General features: G+C 37.3%; 1 protein-coding gene across 1 annotated transcript in view; it reads left to right on the plus strand.

Moving 5' to 3' along the window:
- Nucleotides 1-13,676, plus strand: part of avl9 (AVL9 homolog (S. cerevisiase)) — a 40,864-nt gene extending 27,188 nt beyond the window's left edge. Inside the window, exons 13-16 of the mRNA XM_084135950.1 lie at nt 760-877; nt 5,206-5,259; nt 6,932-7,020; nt 13,167-13,676. Coding sequence (XP_083992076.1) covers nt 760-877; nt 5,206-5,259; nt 6,932-7,020; nt 13,167-13,279 — 374 coding nt within the window. The 3' untranslated portion in view covers nt 13,280-13,676. The remainder of the gene's footprint in view (nt 1-759; nt 878-5,205; nt 5,260-6,931; nt 7,021-13,166) is intronic.
- The last annotated feature ends 9,780 nt before the right edge of the window (nt 13,677-23,456 follow it).

Raw genomic sequence — 23,456 nt, forward strand, 5'->3', positions numbered from 1 at the left:
ATCCGTGTACTCTCTTTACCAAGTTAAACATATCCGAACCAGAACTCCAGGTCAGGTGACAGTCAGAATTGACAGATGTAAATGCGATAAAACAACAGATAAATTCACCTCAAAGAAGAAAGTACATGGATTGTATTTCATGTCGTGCTTTTATTCATCTTGATTTCTTGTGATTTTTCTGGGCGAATCGGAGTTAACTGCGGCACTAATAAGTGTCATGAACACTTGCCAATCAGGATTTTCATTAAATAATACAATAAATTTTGATACAATAAAATTTAGGGTTTTTCACCAAACCCTATTGTACACCTCAGAGCACTTGGGATATATTACACATGTCGTATCACCATTATGTGATACTTTTGCATCTTTTTTTAAAAAAAGCTTCATGCTGGTCGCTGTTCTCTGCCATTTTAAGGATGAGCGCAAGCGGGACATTTAAAAAAAAATCTGTTTTTGTGGTCCGAAAAAGAAAGTAGGGCATATTACATTAAAACAACACCAGGGTGAGTAAATGATGACATAATTTTCATTTTAGGGTGAACTATCCCTTTAAATCATCTGTTATCTTTGCCTTAGAGTATCACTATTTTACCACATCCAGGAATTCAGTGCCCCTTTTGTTTAATATTTTATTTTTATAAACCAGGTCAAGTTACCAACTGAACACATCACTCCAGGTTCATGTACGTGTACTGTTGTGTCGTTGTGACTCTGAAGTTTTATTTAGTTTTTTTGTTGAATATTGTTTGTTATCAGATCATGAGCGGCTGTTGGCGGATTATGGAGCTGCGTTCACATCTGCCTGGAAAATCACACACAACTACAGACTGTGGATCAGCAACAAGCATCCAGCAATGGCCGAGATCACTCCAGGGTATGAGAACTGAGACAAATCAGAATAGATTACTTACAGTAATTCTGCTACTGCTTAAATAATTTTCATAGTTTGCCAAAATAAAGTCAACCATATTTTAAAATATGGTAAAAGGAGCTGGCTCATTCAGAAAAATATGTGAGACTTGGGATGGTGGTAACACATTTTGCTTTAACATTTGTAAATCATTATTGTTGTTTTTTTGTCTCAAACTTTGATATTAATATTCCCACTATCATGAGTTGTAACAGAAGGCTGGGTGGGTTGTAACCACCCTAGTGAAAAAATAGTATACTTAAGCACAATTTACTTGTATGTACTTTAGTATAACTAAATGTATTTGTGGCACGCTATAAATTGGTACACTTAAAGGGCACCTATTATGACTCTTTTCACAAGATGTAAAATAAGTCTCTGATGTCCCCAGAGTATGTATGTGAAGTTTTAGCTCAAAATACCCAACAGATAATTTTTTACAGCATGTTTAAATTGTCATTTTTTGGAGCTCAGAAAAACATGCTGTTTTAGTGTGTGCCCTTTAAATGCAAATTAACTGCTGCTGCACGGCCCAGGGGTCAGAGCCTCACGAGCTCGCGCTCAGCTATTCGCATCCGGTGTGAACGCACAATCAGAGCCAGGACAATCTCATCTGATAATATCAGAACAGAAACTCTCAGTTGCGGTGTTCATTTCGACTCGGAGTCGGACAATAATGCCCACAGAGCCAGAGAATATATGCTGTATGGAGATAGAACAGGTATAGTTTAGTTTAATTATGGTTATAATTTACTTGTCATCTGCTTTTATCCACTATTAATACAAGCCTGCTGTAGCAGACCCCGTCCGAATGATGACCAAAATATACTGAGTTCAGTGAAGTTTATTGTGCATCACACAAAAGATGAGCGTTAGTTTTACTCCAGAGAATCACTGTAAGAGCTAACTAAACACAGTATAAGAAGTGAGCATTAAAGTCTTATCCATAAACTCTCTCTGTCTCCCTTTCATTATCATCAACATACACAGCGAAGTACACAAAACACTCGTTACAACTAAAAGTAAACAAATATATACACACCTTTTCAGTGGGTGCTTAATAAACTGGTAAACTTTATATCCGTAAAATGACTCGATGAGCTGTCATAAAGTGCATGCTCTCACTTTCATCTCTGCCGTGATCAGTAACGTTAGGCCTGTCGCTCTGAAGACCGTAAGCTGGATCACAAACAGTACAGATCCATCCTCGAGTAACAACGAGAGTAAATTAAGACTGCTATGTTCATTCTTACATCCAACAACAGCACACCTCAATCGCTTAGGAGACATTCTTGTCTACAGCTGCTCAAGCGTCGAAACACTGGCAGACTCTGTGTCCAGCTCACTCAGGGCGGGTCTGGGCTCAAACTGCAGTGTCAATCAAGGAGTCGTGGGAGGGGCCTGTGCAATTCTACGTCACATTGCATAGAATCTGAGAACAGCTCATTCTGAGACAGTGCTTATGATTTATAGGGATTATAAAAAAACCACTGGGTGGATTTTTATCATTCTAGGGTGGTTTTGCTCACACACTGCCAACACACATTTATGTTCAAACACCATGTAAAAGTGAATTTTGCATAATAGGTGCCCTTTAAAGTCTGTTAAATTTTGAAAAATAATTTTGTACTAAATGCATTTTAGTTGTCCAAAAGCATTGCTGAACTTCAGCTGAAGTTGTATTAAATATACTTGTTTGTGCTAAAGTAAAACTATTTCAAATAGGCTACAATAGAGTAATCTTTATAAATACTGGCACAGCAATGTCACGCTTCTAGTATCTGTAAAACCGCATTCTTCCATCTTAAAAATATATATAAATTACGTCATATGCTCTCAATGACAAATGCGAAACAATTAGTTCATGCGTTCATGACATCAAGGCTAGATTATTGTAAAACTATTATGGGTGGTTTCCCTGCACGCTTAATAAATAAACTACAGCTGGTCCAAAATGCAGCAGCTAGAGTTCTTTCTAGAACCAGGAAGTATGACCATATCAGCCCGGTTCTATCAACACTGCATTGGCTCCCTATTAAACATCGTATAAATTTAAAAATATTGCTGATTACTTACAAAGCACTTAATGGTTTAGCTCCGCAGTACTTGAGCGAGCTCTTAACGCATTATAGTCCTTCACGTCTATTGCGATCTCAAAATTCCGGCCAGCTGATAATACCTAGAATATCAAAATCAACTGCTGGCGGTAGATCCTTCTCCAATTTAGCACCAAAACTTTGAAACAGTCTTCCTAACATTGTCCGGGAAGCAGACACACTCTGTCAGTTTAAATCTAGACTAAAAATACATCTCTTTGGCCTAGCATACACATAACACATTATAAACTTCTATAATTCAGTGGTAGGCTGCATAGATTAGGTCAGCCGGAACCGGGAACACTTTCCATAAATCCTGATGTATTCGTTACATCATAAGAAGAATGGCGTATATGCAAATATTAGTCTCTCTGTTTATCCCGAGGTTTAACGCAGTCTGCCGGAGTGAAGTGTCAACTAGTCTCTCCCCTCTGAATACCTCCTTCCCTTTACCTCTGTACAGATAAAATGTTACGGTTATGAATAAAACTATTCAAAATAGTTACGGTTCACATGGATACGCGGAAGCGATAAAGAATTCTGGATTATTCATTTTTAAGGCCTGAAGTTATTTGTTGAGGTCAATTTGTAAAGAAAGACTACACACCTGTGCACATATATATTCAAACGCGCATACCTATAGACTAAACACGTAATACGCATGTGCATGGCGTCAGCGTTTTCACAGGTTCGCGTTTTTGAAGTTTGCACAGAGATAACTTTTTTTTCCAAAATTTTTCAAGGCTTGCACCTTGGAACCTATTTCTACGTTCTTGAGCCACCAGGCACTGTTGTGCGAATGAGCGGCCCGGAGCGCGTTAAGGGTTTTCTGTTAGAACAGTGTCGTGTTAGCGGCCCCTAAGTTAATAACTAATTATCTTTGCAACGGAAGTGAATCAATCAAAACTAACTTTAGCTGGACAATAAATTTATTCTAGAGCTGTTACTTTAATTTCCTATTATCACTGTAAAGCTGCTTTGAAACAATCTATATTGTTAAAAGCGCTAATGAAGGTGAATTGACTTGACAGCTTAAGAATTTGCTTTTTACTGACATTTTTACAGACACCCCCCAGTATACCAGTAACTCGCTTATCCAGAGAACATCAGTAAGACAATGGGAACAGATATATGTTCATTGAATGTAGGAACCACAACGGACTGGATTCGAACCCAGGTCGCTGCCACACAGCGCATTTGGTTTACCAGTTGCGCCACCGTGCAGATATGTATCACGCAAACTGGGGTTACATTGCGTTCTTTCTATACTGTTACAAGTACTACTATACGCAAACAGATTTTTCCATCAATGACAGCACAAATTATATGTATTTAAAGACTGCGAATTGCTGAGAAAAGTCTCAATGTAGTCACAGTAAGCGGTTACGTGAAAATTAACGCGAAACTGTATAGAACATGAAAGTGCATTAAAGCTGTTAAAGAAAGCCAGCAGACACAATATTAAATATCATCTGCAGAATGCAGAATGTTTTGTTTCCCTTTTATCTGACATGATCTGTCATTAACGCTGCAGGAAGCAATTGCATAAACCGGCATAACATTAGGTTTATTCTTGTTTATTCACTGCATTGCAAATTAAATATTAAACCAGATTTTCCCTTTTTCAAACTTCTACTGTAACCTCAAAAGGATGATGTTTGATAACGATTTCATCCCTGTCGCTAATTTTGAGTATCTAAATTGGTCAAATTGTGTTACAATAGTCTGGTCTCCACTATTCAAACATGGAAGACGTGCATTATTATATAAGCAACTCAGAACACTAGGTCACAAATAGTTAGGAACGTTTAAAGAACTGTGTTGTAAACTACCTTCAGTAGAGCATGTGTGGACATGAATGTACTATACAAACATAGTTACAAACTTACTCATTTATAAATTAAAAATGTGTTCAGTGACTTCATGTTCATTTACAAAACATGTTTAACTGCACCCTCTTTCACCAACTACCATTTTACCAATTTCTGGTATTAAGTTTTGTCATCTTTTATGCATCATTAGCACGTGTTGCTCAGTTGGCTTACTTTTCAAATAATTTTGAGGTTTATAACTCTGCCCAATACAATTTTTTTAAACTTTCGAAGGGAGGCCAAGCATGTTTATCTCAAAAATAATTTTCAACAAATGTTTTACCAAAACACACAGAAAAATGTAACTTTGACTCTCTGTTCATAGACATCCATTCCAGGGTCAGTACAGTGTGGCCGATGTGAAGATCCGCTTGTCACAGTAAGTGTTACACTATTATGCTCTTGTTTACATACTCCTTCATAGGGTAGTTTTAATATCCATTTAAAATGTCTGTAGAACTTTACTAGTGAATATGCAGTACTTATAAAAGGTGTTCTCCCCACTTGAGCGTTAAAGGACAAATCCAGTGAAAAATGAACCTAGGGGTAATTAACACATGGTTACCGAGTCGATCGTTCCCTGCGATGCGTTTTCATGAAAATCGAATGTATAGAGTTTTATCTTTAAAAACAGATTAGCTCATAACACTAGTATATGGGGCACAGAGTAAGTAAAAGTAAATCGCTAGTTAATACCACTAACAAGGCTCAAAATAGCCTCACACTAACACGGTAGCATAATGAGGGTCCCTACATGCAAACCGAAGCATTGAGAACTTTGTAAGTGTACAGACAGTTTAATAAGAAGATACTTTATAAAGACAGTACATTACGCGTTTACAGACAGGCGTCATCTTGGAAAACAGTCTCGACTAGTCGAGTCACGAACGCCGTGCTAAGTGAGCTGGTCGATAGGAATTACGCATAGTGAAATCTAACGTAGCACGGCGTTCGTGACTCGACTAGTCGAGACTGTTTTCCAAGATGACGTTGTTTTTAATGACCCTACAAGTTCGATTAAACCATCAAAAATTTGGAAAATCAATATTTTAAATATGAGGAAAGAAAAAACTCTTAACTTGGTTGAGGTATTTATCTGCCAAAATTATTTGGCAAATAAGGCAAAGCTTCAGATTTTATTTTACTGTGCAAAAAAGAAAATGCATAGAAAAACTAAAATCTCTCTTTTGAGAGTAGAAGGTACAATAAATGTAATAAAATACATAAAAAATTCTGACAAAGACTGCAAGACACCTTTGACTCAGAGGAACATATGTTTTCAATAGTTCAGTGATGCAAAGTCACTTCAGACCACATCTCTAGAGACTAAAACATTGTCACTAAAACCTGCAGTATTTTCTGTGTAAACATACATATTCTGTGCTTGAAGTGGGTCGGTGTGCACTGGTACGGGGCTTTTCTATTCACCGTTCAGGAAATTCTTCTTCTGAATTAAATTGTGACAACAACCATGTCCTTTTGTACAAAGGCCCAACCTTTGAAGACAACAAATCCAAATGTGAACTGAATGTGTACAGGGCCAGAGTTGCTAATGTATTTATTTATTTAAGTAGTACTTTTTTCTTTTTTTTAACCAATTTAGAAATGGGGAACATCACAGGCAATTTTCATAAGAGCAACAATATTCATAGTAGTCGCTGGCAAGTTTAAAGTATAAGCTGCTAGATGAATACAAGAACAGAAGATAATTTAATTGGAGTTAGAGTAAGTGCTTTGTTTATGGTTGTGGATTAGTCAAGTGCTTGTGGAAGAGATGTTTCTTCATGAAAGTTGTGTTGGCAGCTCATTCCACCAGAGAAGAACAGAGACACTAAAGGGTCTGAAAAGTTACTTTGTGCCTTGTTGTGAAAGAACAACCAGGCGCCACTTGTTCACTGGTGGAAGGCGGTAGGGAGCATACATGTATAGGAGTGCACCCCCATGTATGACAGCTTCTCAGAAGTCTCAGTCTCAGAAGGGGTTAATCATGGAATTGTACAAGAAATTGTAAAATTGGGAGTTTTTGTGATGGCTCACTCCTGTTATTTCAGTTCAATGCAGAACAGCGAGCGTGGGAAGAAGATTGGGAATGCTGTGATGTCAACGAGCAGAAGTGTCGTGCAAACAGGAAAGGCTGTCGGTAAGATTAACAATAGATTCATTAGTTCACTTGTTAATTCTTTCTTATTTCACATTGAACTTATTTCCCATACAATCTGTTACAGCAGTACAAAACAGCCACACTGTGCATGTAGTACATGCCATTTACAGTGCCTTGTGAAAGTATTCATACCTTGCATTTTTTTCCCCACATTTTGCATGTTGCAACCTTATGCTAAAATGAATTTTTTAACATCAATCTGCACTTCATAGCACATAATGAAAGGCAAAATACACATTTGTGAAAACGTATTGCAAATTTATTAAAAAGTAAAAACTGAAATGATTACAACCCTTAACTCAGTGCTTGGTTGAAGCACCCAAACTTTGCACATCTTAATTGGGACCATCCGTGAACAGCCATTTTTAGGTCTTAGGTTTAATTGGGTTCACCTTCAGGATATGGCTGAGCCACTCCAGAACATTCACCCCCGGTTCCACTGACAAGGCTTAAGCCTAGTGCCAGACTAAAATGCATGTTTGAGCTGATTTAACTGAACTGTCCTTCTGTAAGTTTCACCCATCTCCAGATATAGGAGTTCAGCCAGAATTAAGGATGCACAATTTAGGGAAATTCGATTTAAAAAATATATATAAATATATATTATTTTTATACAAATCTTTGACAATAATTTCTTAATTTTTTGTCAGAAAATCTTTTTTTTTTTTTTTTACTTCTGTAAACCTCTACACTAGAAAAAAACTTATTGATTTGCATATGTCTAAATTCACATATAAATTTATTTAGAGAGAAGTACTATTTTTCCTATTTTCACCCAAAATAGGGTGATGTGATTGTGAGCATTATTGAGTACACACATGTAATGTAATGTCGGTTTCATTCATGCTGGAAGCTGGAGGGTGCCCTCATGCAGTAAGTCCACAAGTGAGACCCCTTGAAGTCATAAAACTTGTTATGAGGTTTCAGGAAATCCCTTTTATGGACAAAGTCATGCAGATATTGCTGCAGCAGCAGCTGAATAAAATGCAGATAGAGACATATTGAACAATGAAATGAAGACAATAAACATACGATTGCGTCAATATATGGTTTATCTTTGTTCTTCAAGCCATCCCGGGTATTTTCATAAGAATAAAATATATTTATAATGCAGTGCTAATCAACATAGCCTTTATCACTGTAGAATACTTTAAAATAATATAATTTCTGCCTCTTTCTGTGATAGGAAGCCACATCAGATCACAAAAGGAAGTTATTTAAAACACTTGACTGATGTTATAAAGTGAGTGGAGTAAAAACGTCATTAAATGTACTCTTTTGTTGGACAACAGGCTTGTAAATGCTTCTCATCACAAGTTTGGATCGATGTTTGGTGCATGTTCCTTTTTCAAATAAATGCACATTGTAAGTGACTTAATCTCACAGGGCTTGCAGAGATGATGCAGCCTTTACTGCGATCGAGCCACTCTGAACAGAGTGTTGCCCATATATAAAAAAATTGCAGCCTTTGCGATTTTATTATCGCACTAAGCTAAATCGCTATTTGGATTTTATTTCGCTTTAATCGTGCAGCCCTAGCCAGAATGACCATCAGGTTCTTGGTCACCTCTCTTTCCTAGGCCCTTCTTTCCCTATTGTTCAGTTTGGCTGGGCAGCCAACTCTTGGAAGAGTACTGGTTGTTCCAGACTTCTTCCATTAAGAATTATGGAAGCCACTGTGCTCTCTTCAGTGCAGCGGAAATGTTTTTTTGTAACCTTCCCCAGATCATTGCCTCGAAACATTCCTGTCTATGAGCTCTAGACAGTTCTTTTTACCTTGTGGCGTAGTTTTTGCTCTGTTATATGCATTTTCATTTGTTAGACCTGTATAGTGTCAACATGGTTTGCAAATACTCACGAAGAAGACGAAGGAGTACCAATAAGCAGTCTTAACCCATTTTTATTAACCCACAACAGGAAAAAGCATAGGGAAAAAACTAAACCATATAATCCATAAACGAGAAATGGCAAAACATGACTGGGGCTATCCACCTTATTTTTTAATGTGGAAGTAAGCTATTTTATGTGGATGTGCGAGACTTCCAATTCATTAGCTGCTATAGGGAAGTAACGAGAAGAATAACAAAGTGCAGTAAACGGTAAAACTATTTGCGCTACAAACCAATGTGTTTATAATTATGACAGTACATTAAAATAATATGGTAAGAAATACAAGTTTGCAGTATCAAGCAGCATAACAAGCTGTTTCGTACAGCTAAAAATAATTGTAAGCAGATGACACCGAAAGCCAGACACGAATGCAGGACCGGAAGGCCAAGGCGGAGTCACTGGGAACTATCTCACAAGGCCTAGCTTTTGTTGAGGAAACCGGAGGCAGAGCCGGAGAGCTGGAGGGAGTTAGCGGTGAGGGCAGAGTCGAGGAGCTGAGAAACACCAGCAGAGCAGGCAAATCCACATAATTGGACAGAGAGAACAGAACCAGGGTGTCAGACTGGACCAACGAAGGAGCTAGGATCATAGGAGGAAGAAGGACTCCAGGCAGAACCAGACCATCCAAATTGCTGTGCAGGACCAGCAGAGAAGAAGATAGTTTGAGGGTGGGAACAAGGATGAGACCTGCATCCATGGACCAAATCAATAAAGGAATGATCCTTCCCTGGCTCTGAGATAGACTGGGGCCACAAGCTCTGATTACTGGATAGACGTAGGCTCTGGCCCCGGGACAGAAATGGTTGCCGGTTCTTGCTCCAGGATGGAAACGGTGGCTGACCACAGAAAGAGAAGGCACTAGTGTGGGGTCCGTGGCAGACTTGTGTGTTGTCTCTTGGTCTGTGGTAGGTGCGGGGCTGACGGAGCTCTTCCTTCTCTGCCTCACAGATGCTGAAGGGATTATTATGTAGGATCACCCACTCTACATATCTAGCAAACATCCCTCAAGGACCTTCTCTAGGCAGGCCGTGCCTTGGACCACTTATTAAAAAAAGCTGGTATTAAAAAACACACAGAGGGAGCAGTCTGGATAGTGTGTTAGGCACACTAGGTCTAAAAAAATCCCTTGTGTTGTCCTTGAGGAAACGATCTCTTGGTCGAAGAGTAGGAGGCAAGCGGCCGGTAAGTCTATCTTTATATTATGTCTTTGTTGGATAGGTCTTCTGTCAGCATGGTTTGAAAACACTCACAAAGAAGATAAAAGCAGGAGATCTCAGGAACAAACAAAGGGAAAATGCAAAACCACATAATCCATAAGCGAGAACCGACAAAACACGACTGCAAACCAAGGGCTATATAAACACAGGGCAAACAAAGAAACTGAACAAAATACTGGTGAAATGGATAAAAATGGAAACTAATGTTGCGACTGAGACATGTCAGACACACATATTTGTTATATTAAACAAATAATCCATCAAGAACATCAGCATTGCATGACTACATTTAATGCCCTTCCGATATTTATCCTTGTTTTCGCATGGGCCCGGTTGCAGTCTCTTTTTTTTCTGTAGCCACTCAAGTCTTTTGCATTTTACAAAGGGTGAATCTCCAGTTGTCACTGGTGATTGTTGTTTGAACCTTTCTGGATCCGCCATCAAATTGATAAGTTTATATCAAGTGCTGTGAGAAAAGGCTATAAATCTCCACCTTCAACATCCTCACACGCAATATAGCCTACTAGCCGAGACACCTTCTTTATGTGTACAGATGTGACGTGATGATGCAAAGACATGCTCGAATTTCCTGCGAAAATCCACCAGTACTTCTGGAATTAAAAACATTATTACAAGCTTACCGTTTTGAATTGAGCTAAGGCAAGCAGATAGTTTTGGACACTGGCTCAAAAAAAAGTTTTGGATAATTTTTAGGTATTTTTAGGCAGCTTTAGGTATCCCTACCTCTTTTAAGAAGGGTGTCTTAGAACTAAAAACCGATGGTTTGCTCAAGGCTGTTGATCTGCTGAATTTCAAACAATGCTATAACTTATTGCTTTCCTGTATTCTGCTTCAGCTCTCTGTCTCCATTGTTAAACTGTATGCATTTACTGTATGTTTAACTGTATGTGTGTGTATGTTAGATTAGTCTAAGTGTTTAGTCTAGTTAATAAAGTCTTGTTCGTGTCACATGTAAAGTTGTTTGTGGTTCGTGCTCATATACTGGATCATGCAGATTTTAGTAAGTAAGAAAGTTATTTTCCTTACGCCGGAAATTAACATTTCTTAAAATTAATCAATAATTTATACTGCATGTTCGCTGGACGAACAGGTTAGTTGATTGTGGTCTTAATTCTGCTACATCAATTTAATTATATTTACTGATCCAAATATTTATAATTAGTTATAATTAATTATTTATAGTTCTCTTGAGCTAATTTGCTACACTAACAAGGAAGTAATGAGTAACTTTGGCCATATACTTGCGTTATTTTATGGAACATGAAACATCAGCGTTCTTGAGAGCGTCATTCAGCTCACTCTGGTTATCTCAGTATGTATATTTTAGACAACAATAAACGAAATATGTAATAAAACACCATTCTGTCTCTTTTCGTTTTCATTTAAAAAATCTTAAACATATTAATAACCACACAAATGTGGTTCAGGCAATGTGTACATTGATTATCGTCACTGCTGCATGTATATTATTTATAAAAAAACAAAGTATAAAACACAACCCTGAAACCCAACATTTTAAAAATATTAAACATATTAATATGTGGTTCAGGCCATATGTGCACATGTACTCTGATAATCATCACTGTAATAAAATGAAATATAACATTAAACACAACCCTGTCTCTTTTTGTTAAATATCAGTTTTAATGATCAATAATAGCCATTATAAAGGTTGAGTAAAGGGTATAAGCTATACAATAAGAAATAAAGACAAGCAAACAATTAAAAAAGTCAGCGCTCTAGTAGGCTACAACGGTACAGTTAAATAGCCTTAATATATAAAATGATGACACTTCTCTTTGCCCTCAGCCAAAATAATTTGACAGGGAACAAATGATAGATTCATGAGCCCAAAGATCGCCTGTTAGATATACACATTACAAATTATATCTCATGTTCAACCACTACAGAGACATCGGAGCCAGCAGCAAACGTCAGAAGCACTAGCCGAGGAACGGCTGTTCTCAGCGGGGTACATGAGTGCTGAGCGCCTGGTGATCGCCTGGATCTCATAAGTCCAAAAACGTCAGATCAAATTTTCAAAAAGGTGCTATCTTTCTAACCACAGATCTGAGCTTTAAACAACTACATTCTTGCCTGAATAACTCTTAAAACTACATTTTGTGACAGTAGTATTTTTAAATTACCCGGGCTTTCTGCTCTGCTATTGCTGCATGCTGGTAGGTGAAAGATGCATTCTGGGATACCTGGCTGACTCAAGTCCGCACAAGTCACCTCTCGAATGCATCTTTGATAAAAGGGGCGGATCAAGAACACATCCGGGGATTTGAACTGGACTTGGCTAGATGTGAACTTTGAATTGAAAGAGTACTTGGGCAGCGATTGATGACATTTCACAAGAACACAAGTACAGACAAAAACGCATATTGAGAAACGGCTTGAAACTAAACAGAGCGGAGAAACAGGAACCGAAGGAAACCGAACAAAATGTCAAAAATAAAATTCCACATAACAGAACATAATCATGACATTTAAACGTGTGTGTCTTTTTCAAATCATGTCCAATTAATAGAATTTGTCACAGCTTAACTCCAGTCAAAGTTTGCAATGTAATTATTTTTGTTTTTTAAATACATTTGTTACTGTAAGTTATCACTAATCTGGTATTTGCTTTGTCATTATGGGGTATGGAGCGTATATTGATATGAAAAACAAAATTATGATTTAAAGCATTTTAACAAGCTTGCAACATGATAAAATGAAAAAAAAATTGAATACTTTCGCAAGGTGCTGAAACAAGGAAAAGGAAATTGTTTGATTTTGAATGTATAAGAATGTATTAGAATGTGATGCTTTCCATATGTGCTATATAACAGGTCTTGGCTCATACTAGTTGTGATCCTAGAACTTTAAGTAATTATTGGTTTAATGGTTTTATTTATTTATTTATGAGCAACATGTTTTGTAGCTCCTGCAATTATTTCTTGCTTGGCTTAAATCTATTATTATTATTATTATTTTTTTTATTTTTTTTAGGTCAGTCAGTAGGTGGAGCTTTGACCGTCGCTAAATCAGCCATGTCGTCCTGGTTCTCCATGCTGGCTCAGCCAACCGCAGCAGTCAGTGCATCTCCACAGTCTACGGACTGACGTCTACTTCTAAGTTCTAAAGAGAAGACAATACTGCAGACATTGCACACATCTCTATTGTTAGGAAATATAACAATGAAGATTTTTATAGAGAAAGAGAAAATGTAAAATAAAAAGAGGATTACAGCAGCTTGATTTTAGATTTAGTACGCATTGTAGTAGTTTAATGGTAATAAATATACTGTAATAAAAGCATTTACCTCTAACAAAATACACTATTTTCAGGTGTTCCGTTTGGGATTGTTAATGGTTATGGGACTGGGAAGTTATGGGAAATCATAAAACCTGTCTATTCTGAGATCAGGTTACCAAATGTTTTATAGGTATTTTTCCTACAAATAGCACACTGATTATCTCTAATGGCAAATGAAAAATAAACATTATGGTCACAATCGGCCTATGTTACTTGTCGCTGTCCACTTTCTCACAAATAAAGAAACAGTGGCACTATAGAGTCCTATAAATTGGACCTACATCATGTTTAGATCAGCCCTGAATGCTATTTAACAAATGTTGTGGCAAAAAACAATCATTAAACAATCATCATCACTGCATAAGAGACACCAAGAATCAAATTGTACATTTGTGTTTACCATTATCATCATCAGGATAGACTGTCATTTTCACCAATTGAACAGACATCCCTGCTCTCACCAGTCTCTGTACTGAGCTGGAAACACATTTCATAATACATGGCAAGCATAACAATATCACCAATCCTACTGCTAAAATTGTCAGTACGGTTTGAATCACCCAGTATGCCCACCCTCCCCAGAGAGTCATGAACCAACCAACCCATTTGTCATTCGCATACTTCACATCATTTAATAGATTTTCTACTTTTCCTGAAAACATTTGCACAAATCAAATCATTAGATCTATATCAATACTAAGCCCTAGTTTGATTTAATCAAATAAAATCATCAAAATCGTCACAAAACTAATTATTCTGCTAAACGTAAACCATTAGTTGGTCCACATCTTGTCTTGCCGGTCGTCCCTTTTGGTCTGACCTGTGGAATCAACAACCCGAAACATATTATCACTTAATAGCACTCAGAACACTTGGAACAGAATCAGTTCTGTTTGACACAATCCATCCTGACATTCTGCAAAAGGAAATTTTTAAGTTATTCGCTGCGCAGGTGTGGCACATTTCTGCCACAATAATAACCCAGGCCAGGATAGTTAGCCAAATTCATCCATAGCCATTATTTCACTGGGCACACTCTGCCCTGTATCAAAAGTCTGCATGCTCTGTAAAGAAAAACAAATGTTGAGGTTATTGTCAGATAGTAAAGTACACGTAGTTTCTTTTGTCTGATGTGCTGCCGTGGCCTTCGCTGCCACATCTGCTCTGGCGTTCCCTGTTGAAACAGTCCCTGTTATTAGCACACTTACAGACAGCAATTTTGTTAGGGAGAAAAATGACTTCTTGCAGGGCTTTTTCCCGATTAAACCCCGTGTCCTCCCAACATTTATTGTCCCACCTGTGCGATTGCATTCAGCAAATGTGAACCCCTTGGTAAACCATATTTGGCAATTGTTACCATCCCCCTTTTGATGCATGATCCAACTCGTGCATCCATTTAACATAATGGTGTTTGGGTAAACACTAACCCAAACGTTGTCCTTCAGCCAAATTTCCCCCAGACATCTTTATCTGCCTCTGAAACAAAATATTACATTCTTCACTCCAAGCCACAATCTCATCTTCTTATCGAAGTATTTGAAGGGCAACGGCCCTCAGTCTCACGGCGTATCTTGCTTTTCAGGCCTGTTGTCAGTCATCAGCAAACATTTTTCAATGTCAAAGTCATCAATTGTTTCTATCAGGTCAGGTCATGGTGTACAGACTTGGTCAGTGGCAGTCAAACAACATTCTCCTCCTTTGTTCACTATAATCTACCAGACAGAGCTTGATGACCAATCACCTTAAAGCTTGCCCCATGTTCTGTATTGTCTTTTCATCAGATTTTTGGCTTCTTTAAAATTTGTCATTTGCCTTAACCCACCTGTAATGATAAAACTCATTCCAGAGGTTAATGACACAATATACACACTATGGAGACAGAATAGCTCCCCTAAACTAACACATACTAAACATGAATTAACACTCATAAAACATACAATGCTGTCACCATCAAACAAACACACACGCATACCTGACTATGAACTGCTCATATTCTCATTATTCATATCTTTTGGTGTTTACACTAAACATATTTAAATTTTAAATAAGATTTTAAACTTCACATTTTCCTGTGGCTTTTATCTAATTTTACATGGTCTCTTAACCAGTTTCAAAGCACGTCTGTTCATTATTCATTTTTTCTTAGAAAAGTCAGCTGGGTTGTTTTGGTTCATTATCATTATTTTGCTTCAGCTTGCTTTAGCAGGCTGATAACAGAAAGACAGACAGAGTACCATCCCTTCATCCACTCAAGCAGTCTCTCTCACTATACACAAATAATCTTTTCAACAGCCTCCTAAGACTGTACCTTAGACAAAATGTAATAATAAATTCATTACAATAACCTTTGACCATTAACCTTTATCCAGACTTTTCTTGAATCTACAAAAGCTGTCTTCATCTTTAGCCACCATCATGTCTAACGACCTTCAGTAGTTAAAACTATCTTATAGACATATTATTTCAATATCAACACTTCTATAAATTTTTTCCCTTGCCCATAAGGCAACCAGCATCATGTTCCTGATGTAAATTAAGTTTTGTTACTGTCTCCACAACAAATAATTACATTCACCTCATGGTCTCAGCTGGCTCTTGAAAGCCCATTCCCATCAGCTCGTTATCTATAATCTCCAACAGGGTGTTGTCCCCTGGCATAGTTGCAGACACTTGTCACAATGAAAAACAAGCCATACAATGAATGCAGTTTCTGGTGAGTGGTATAGAGGAACTCACATTTTCTGGGTCAGACTGCCGTAACTTCTCACAACTCATCTCCCCTCTCAATGATCTGCTGATGCTGGTGGCCTCTCAGTCATCAGCGCCACTCTCATACCCATCTCACATAAAATACCTCCATCAGGAGATGCCCAGTGTTTGGGGCGTGACCCCCTGCCTTAGGTTGACCTCTGGCCAAAGAGGATCTTACCCGTCATTGAGTAATCACTTCGTGCACACTGGTAACCTCTCTTCCCCATAACAGAATCAGTTTTCTTCAACAGACTAAGTTGTTTTCTGGAGCTTAGGGAAGGCACATTCAAGAGTCACCAGAGCCATCTGGACTGCCTAATAGTGTTAACACAGGGAGACAGGTTAATAACAGCAGTATTTAATCACTAAAATCCATTAAACATCTTCAAATCAGCAAAATCGCAATACTGAGATTATACTCAGTGAATTTAGTTATCACAACCGTCCATTCAGTGTAGTGTTACATCTGTAGCCGGAGCCATCGGCCCTGTTTCATGGTGGAGGCTAAGAAGTTACTGGCCCTGAATGACACTAGTCAACAACGTCACTTCTATCGTTTAAGACTTCTTTAAAATCATTAAATTTTACTTTTAAAACATTTACAAATTTCCCTTTAAATGTATGAAATCTTAACTGCCTGTAGCATGATTTCTTTTAACATCTCCATGTCTATGGTTTTCAACTGAAACACTGTGCTTCACTATAAATAGCTTATTATCACTTATGACACAGGCTCAGATAACAGCTTTTAGTTGACATTGAATGAGAGAGACTCTGAGGCATCCAGGGCTGGTACACTGCACTCTCATAAACTTCTAAAATCAAACTTTATCTTTTAACTCTAGCCCAGCTTAATACATTTGCCAGAATTGACATGTATTTTCAAACAACCACATTTTATATTTGTCTCTTGCCCACATCAGGGAATTTAGACATTACATAGACATTAGACTCTGTCGCACTGGCCGTTTCAGCCACAGCACACACAAGATTCAGATAAGCGAACTGTTTCAGCCGATCACAAGCTTATCTTTTGAAAGCAAAACATCAGCTCCTAGTTCTTTCATGGTCAACACTATTCCTCCACGTTCAAAGCACTAACAAGCTGTTTGTTTAATCAGATACCTTTCTACACATTTTACATTTAGCAACTGTTAATCCAGTAATACTGCTTCTGCTTATTTGATCAATTGACTTATTAAAAATATTATTATAGATCTTTCCTTCAAAAAGATTCCCTTAAGACTTCAATCTTTCAACCTTCTTTTAACCTTCAATCTTCTTACGACTTCCATCTATCAACTTTCCTTTAACTTTCTTTTCTCCCTTATTTACTCGCACGTTCTTTTCACTTTCTTTAGCACTGCGTTCACATTCTTAGTTCTTTCTCAGACGAAAACTTTAATATCGTCATTTAAATGCTGTTCTATTTTCAAACCCACATTAATACACATCACTTTCTTTTACACCTTCTGAGTGGGCATTTACAGTTACGGGCTAAATGCCCTGCTGACCATAATTAAAACCCTCTCTGTCACCTTGCCTATAGTTTGATCATTGAGCTTGCAAACGGCTCCAACTTACTGCACACCCTTGAAGCAGTGTGTCCCAATCAGGAATGTAAACAGAGCCACTGATAAGCAGTTCTCTGTATTCTTTTGACAGTCCACCAGTGGCGGATTCAATCACAATAGCCGAATCATAATCTTCATCATTATTATTGGCAGCAATACGAGGCTAAAAATTAAAAATGTTCAGTTTCTTTCTTTGTTTAGCCAGTCAAGTTGTTTAAATTTCAAAACGGAATCAAAACCCTGACTAAACATTTTCTTTTTAATTTCACATTTCTTTGAAGTCAGAGCTTCAGAGCACAGCTGCTTACAGCTTTTGCTCTCTTCTGTCTCACTGTTCGTTTCAGGACTCTTCATAAAGTATAAAATTTGTACTATATGTCATCAATTTCATTAAAACTGGTTTGTTTGTTCTGGTCTGCAGATTCAACTTAATGTTATCATTATTTTCTCAGTCCCACTTATCTCTACTGTTCCACAAAAACCAAAATATTATATTACTCATATCTCAATCCCTAAATTGCACAGACAGCCATTATAGCTTACTCCTTCAACTCTCGTTAGGAAAATTCTCTAGACATCATTATTTTACCACTAAAATATATAATTGTTCCCCATTCTGCTTAATAAAACTTTCTTTTCGCTCTGCCTCATCTAACCAGTACACGATTGTTTGCTTACAATCCACACACACGTCTCTCACCGCTGTCAGCCTAGTGACACTTAACATTCCCTCCCTGGGAAAACCATTGGACCTGATCAACTTTTGTATGTCCAGCATACATTTATGTCCGTAATTTTTTTTCATTTGACAGAAAACTGGTGTATAAAAATTATCGAGCTTACTGTGAGACGACCCCATACTGGCTGATTCTATTTTCCTGGATTTTCCTTCGACACGCGTCTAATAATCTGTCAAACGTCTTCAACAGATCCGATTTTGTCACCTCAAATCGGCAAGGGTAGCAAAGATGCTCTGTAATTACGGTTTACACAAAATCTTTCCGTGAGCGCTTTCCAGCGCTCGATTGATTCTGGTTCACCTAATTAATCAGGTGTGGCTCTTCCGTCCACTTTTACGAGCTAGTTACCGGCCTTCCACCGGTAACTTTCTATGCCCGCACCAAAGAAATAGTCTCAGCCACCATGGTTCACTCACAGTCATACCAAAATTACACCACCACACAAAATAAATTTGACTGTCTCTTACCAGAGATGCTTCTATTGCCACCGGGTTCTTTCTGGTTCCAGTGGAGTTCCTCCTGGCCCTGATAGCAGTTGGCTCTTCTCTTTCAATTCTGCGAGGTAAGACTAAAGCCTGTTGCTTCAGGATGATCAATCGTCAATCCGCTTTACTCAGGACCAGAAGAAACTGCCATGGAATCCCACTTCTGACACCAACTGTTGTGGCAAAAAACAATCATTAAACAATCATCATCACTGCATAAGAGACACCAAGAATCAAATTGTATTTTAAAAGATATTTATTCTCCTCCATGAGGCTTAGTCACAAAATCACAGCAGCTACCCCGTGACGTGAGCAAGACCTGACACCCAGCCCAGGAAATTCCCTTCTTATACTCCTTCTTCAAGGTCCTTTCTCTGTAGTTTTCCACTCACCCAGCCACATCTAGCTGATTTAGAATAGAATGACCCCTTTAACCCCCCTTGGCTAAATTATCTTCCATACCCAAAGAGTTAAAGGTTCTTAACCATTTGTCTTACTGTGTGTGTCTTGCTTACGCCAGGTGCACAAACATACATGTATCCTGTTCACATTCCACAATATAGACATGTGACACATTATGTTGCAATATATGTTGAAGATCAATGGAAATCAAATTTTTCCATTACACAAATTTTCGTGAGCTTAGAATTATAAGGTTCTATCTCCACTTTTGGTCGAAATTGAGTTTTTGACATAATCTGATCCATTAGGTGTTTATTAATGCCTGTGTGGTGTTATTTTTGTAAAAAAAATATATATTTTGTTAGTAGTTATTAATAAAATAAAAAGGTTCCATCTCACAAAACATAGATCTATCTATCTTCCAACCTTTTTAATCTATCTATCTATCTATCTATCTATCTATCTATCTATCTATCTATCTATCTATCTATCTATCTATCTATCTATCTTCAAACTGTTTCTATCTATCTATCTATCTATCTTCAAACTGTTTCTATCTATCTATCTTCCAACCTTTTCTATCTATCTATCTATCTATCTTCAAACTGTTTCTATCTATCTTCGATCTTTATCTATCTATATATCTATCCTTAATAACTAATAAATCTTTTTCTTTTTTACTAATCCATCTTTCTTTCTTTCAAACTAATATTTCTTTCTTTCTAAATAATCTCTTTCTTTCAAACTAATCCATCCTTCTTTCTTTCTTTCTAACTAATCCATCTTTCTTCCTTTCTTTCTTTCTTTCAAACTAATCCATCTTTCTTTCTTTCAAACTAATATTTCTTTCTTTCTAAATAATCTCTTTCTTTCAAACTAATCCATCTTTCTTTCTTTCTTTCTAACTAATCCATCTTTCTTCCTTTCTTTCTTTCTTTCAAACTAATCCATCTTTTTCTTTCTAACTAATCCATCTTTCTTTCTAACTAATCCATCTTTCTTTCTAACTAATCTATCTTTCTTTCTAATTAATCCATCTTTCTTTCTTTCTAACTAATCCATCTTTCTATCTTTCTAACTAATATATCTATCTTTCTTTTTAATATATCTTTATTTCAAACTAATCCATCTTTCTTTCTTTCTAACTAATCCATCTTTATTTCTAACTAATCTATCTTTCTTTCTAACTAATCCATCTTTCTTTCTTTCTAACTAATCTATCTTTCTTTCTAATATATCTTTATTTCTAACTAATCTATCTTTCTTTCTAACTAATCCATCTTTCTTTCTAACTAATCTTTCTTTCTTTCTAACTAATCCATCTTGCTTTCTTTCTAACTAATCTATCTTTCTTTATTTCTTTCTAATATATCTTTATTTCTAACTAATCTATCTATCTTTCTTTCTTTCTTTCTAACTAATCCATCTTTCTTTCTTTCTTTCTTTCTAACTAATCCATCTTTCTATCTTTCTAACTAATCTATCTTTCTTTCTAACTAATCCATCTTTCATTTTTTAAAATGTTTCAGAGCACAGAGGGGGTGGGGTGGAAAGGGATGAAAACATAACTTTCATGATGTTACACAATATTTTGTATGTTTTAATCTACTAAATGAACCGTTTTTAATGTATGTAAGATGCTTCCTAAATGTTTTTACAGTACAGAGGAGTGGGGTGTAGTATGTGAAGAAAACATTTTTTGTTTAGCTGTCATTTTTCCATGTCCATGTTCTTTGAAAATAAAAATAATTTTTTTTCTTACAAACTTGCTTGGCTTTGATGTATACTATACTATTATATATTATATTATATTATATACTACAAGCTGTGTGCTTGTATTATAAATATAAATTGATTAAAATCAATGGTTATATACATTTATTCTTTGAAATGTGGGGTTTTATTTGTAAAAGTGGAGATAGAACCTTATAATTCCAAACAGAATCAGAGCTCTCAGAATTATAAGGTTATATCTCCATTTGGGCCATCTTAAAAAAATCCCATTTCCAAATGTGACAGGATTTTGATATTCTATCCTCAAAGTACCTGTAGGGTGATGGTCTTGTTGAGCTATAATAGTAGATTATATTACATAACAGTTTTGCCAGCGGGGATGTAAAAACTTTGATGCTCAATATCTCAGAAGTACCCTAAACGGAGATAGAACCTAATAATTCTAAGCTCACATATAACACAAATCTGTGTGGTTTTCCTTGCAAGTATAGATAGACAGACAGACAGACAGACAGACAGACAGACAGATAGATAGATAGATAGATAGATAGATATGTTATGTTACGGTATGTTATGGCAGGAGATCAGCGATTACCCTCTCTTAGGGTAATCAGAACACAACCAACATAAATGTATTGCAAATATTATTAATGTTCAGTGATTTATGTACAACATGATTCAAGAAAAAATAGTCTGATTTGAAGAGGAATATCCGAAGGCCAAGTCCTGATTGGACGAAAGGATGAGTTGGGGAGGGAGGAGGGTAATTAGCTCTTGAGCAATGCGATAAAGCTGCTGATAATACTGAATGGACCTTATAGAGATGCTGTGATAAGCATCATATTCTAGGTAGCCATGGATCGGCTGAGATTCAGCGCATGCTTGAAGTTTCTAAAAAATATATAGCCTTTTGAAACCTCGATCCAGAATATCCATTGATGTCAGCGCCATTTTAATTTCACCAACAAATCCTGTCTTTAAGTACAACCAAGTGTCAAGTCAGATTTATTTGTATCGTGCTTCACAATACACATCGTTTCCAAGCAGCTTTACAGAAAGTCCTAATAGGTGTGTTCGACTTCATGTGGCTCCTGCGCAGACCGATTGGTATATGAAATCAAAGTACTGTGAGAGCGATTAGAGAGCAGACGGTTTCGTATGCTTTCAAATCGCTCTCGTGGTACTTTGATGTCATACACCGCATGAAGTCGAACACACCTACTGCTATTTCCATAGGTGAAGTGTGTGTAAGGCTGGGCCTTCCCCTGGCTACGGGCTCGAGGCTAGCGTAGAATTTTCTCACTCAAACGACTGACTGCTCCTACTTCTGATTGCTTTTAGAGGGAAAAGCTGTCCATAACTGCTGGTCTAGGATCAGGTTTTCTCTGTAATAATAGCATATTGGCAAAACAAATTTGGTGGTTGTGCTCTCGAGAGCATCAAAGGTTTCTATTTACAACGTTTTTTTGCTGTGTTGAGCAATGTAGCCAATCACATACAGTGAGGAAAATAAGTATTTGAACACCCTGCTATTTTGCAAGTTCTCCCACTTAGAAATCATGGAGGGGTCTGAAATTGTCATCGTAGGTGCATGTCCACTGTGAGAGACATAATCCAAAAAAAAAAATCCAGAAATCACAATGTATGATTTTTTAACTATTTATTTGTATGATACAGCTGCAAATAAGTATTTGAACACCTGAGAAAATCAATGTTAATATAGCCTTTGTTTGCAATTACAGTTTCCTGTAGTTTTTCACCAGGTTTGCACACACTGCAGGAGGGATTTTGGCCCACTCCTCCACACAGATCTTCTCTAGATCAGTCAGGTTTCTGGGCTGTCGCTGAGAAACACGGAGTTTGAGCTCCCTCCAAAGATTCTCTATTGGGTTTAGGTCTGGAGACTGGCTAGGCCACGCCAGAACCTTGATATGCTTCTTACAGAGCCACTCCTTGGTTATCCTGGCTGTGTGCTTCAGGTCATTGTCATGTTGGAAGACCCAGCCTCGACCCATCTTCAATGTTCTAACTGAGGGAAGGAGGTTGTTCCCCAAAATCTCGCAATACATGGCCCCGGTCATCCTCTCCTTAATACAGTGCAGTCGCCCTGTCCCATGTGCAGAAAAACACCCCCAAAGCATGATGCTACCACCCCCATGCTTCACAGTAGGGATGGTGTTCTTGGGATGGTATTCATCATTCTTCTTCCTCCAAACACGTTTAGTGGAATTATGACCAAAAAGTTCTATTTTGGTCTCATCTGACCACATGACTTTCTCCCATGACTCCTCTGGATCA

The sequence above is a fragment of the Abramis brama genome (assembly GCF_963993115.1).
Source record: "Abramis brama genome assembly, chromosome: 14".
NCBI classification, from domain to species: Eukaryota; Metazoa; Chordata; class Actinopteri; order Cypriniformes; family Leuciscidae; genus Abramis; species Abramis brama.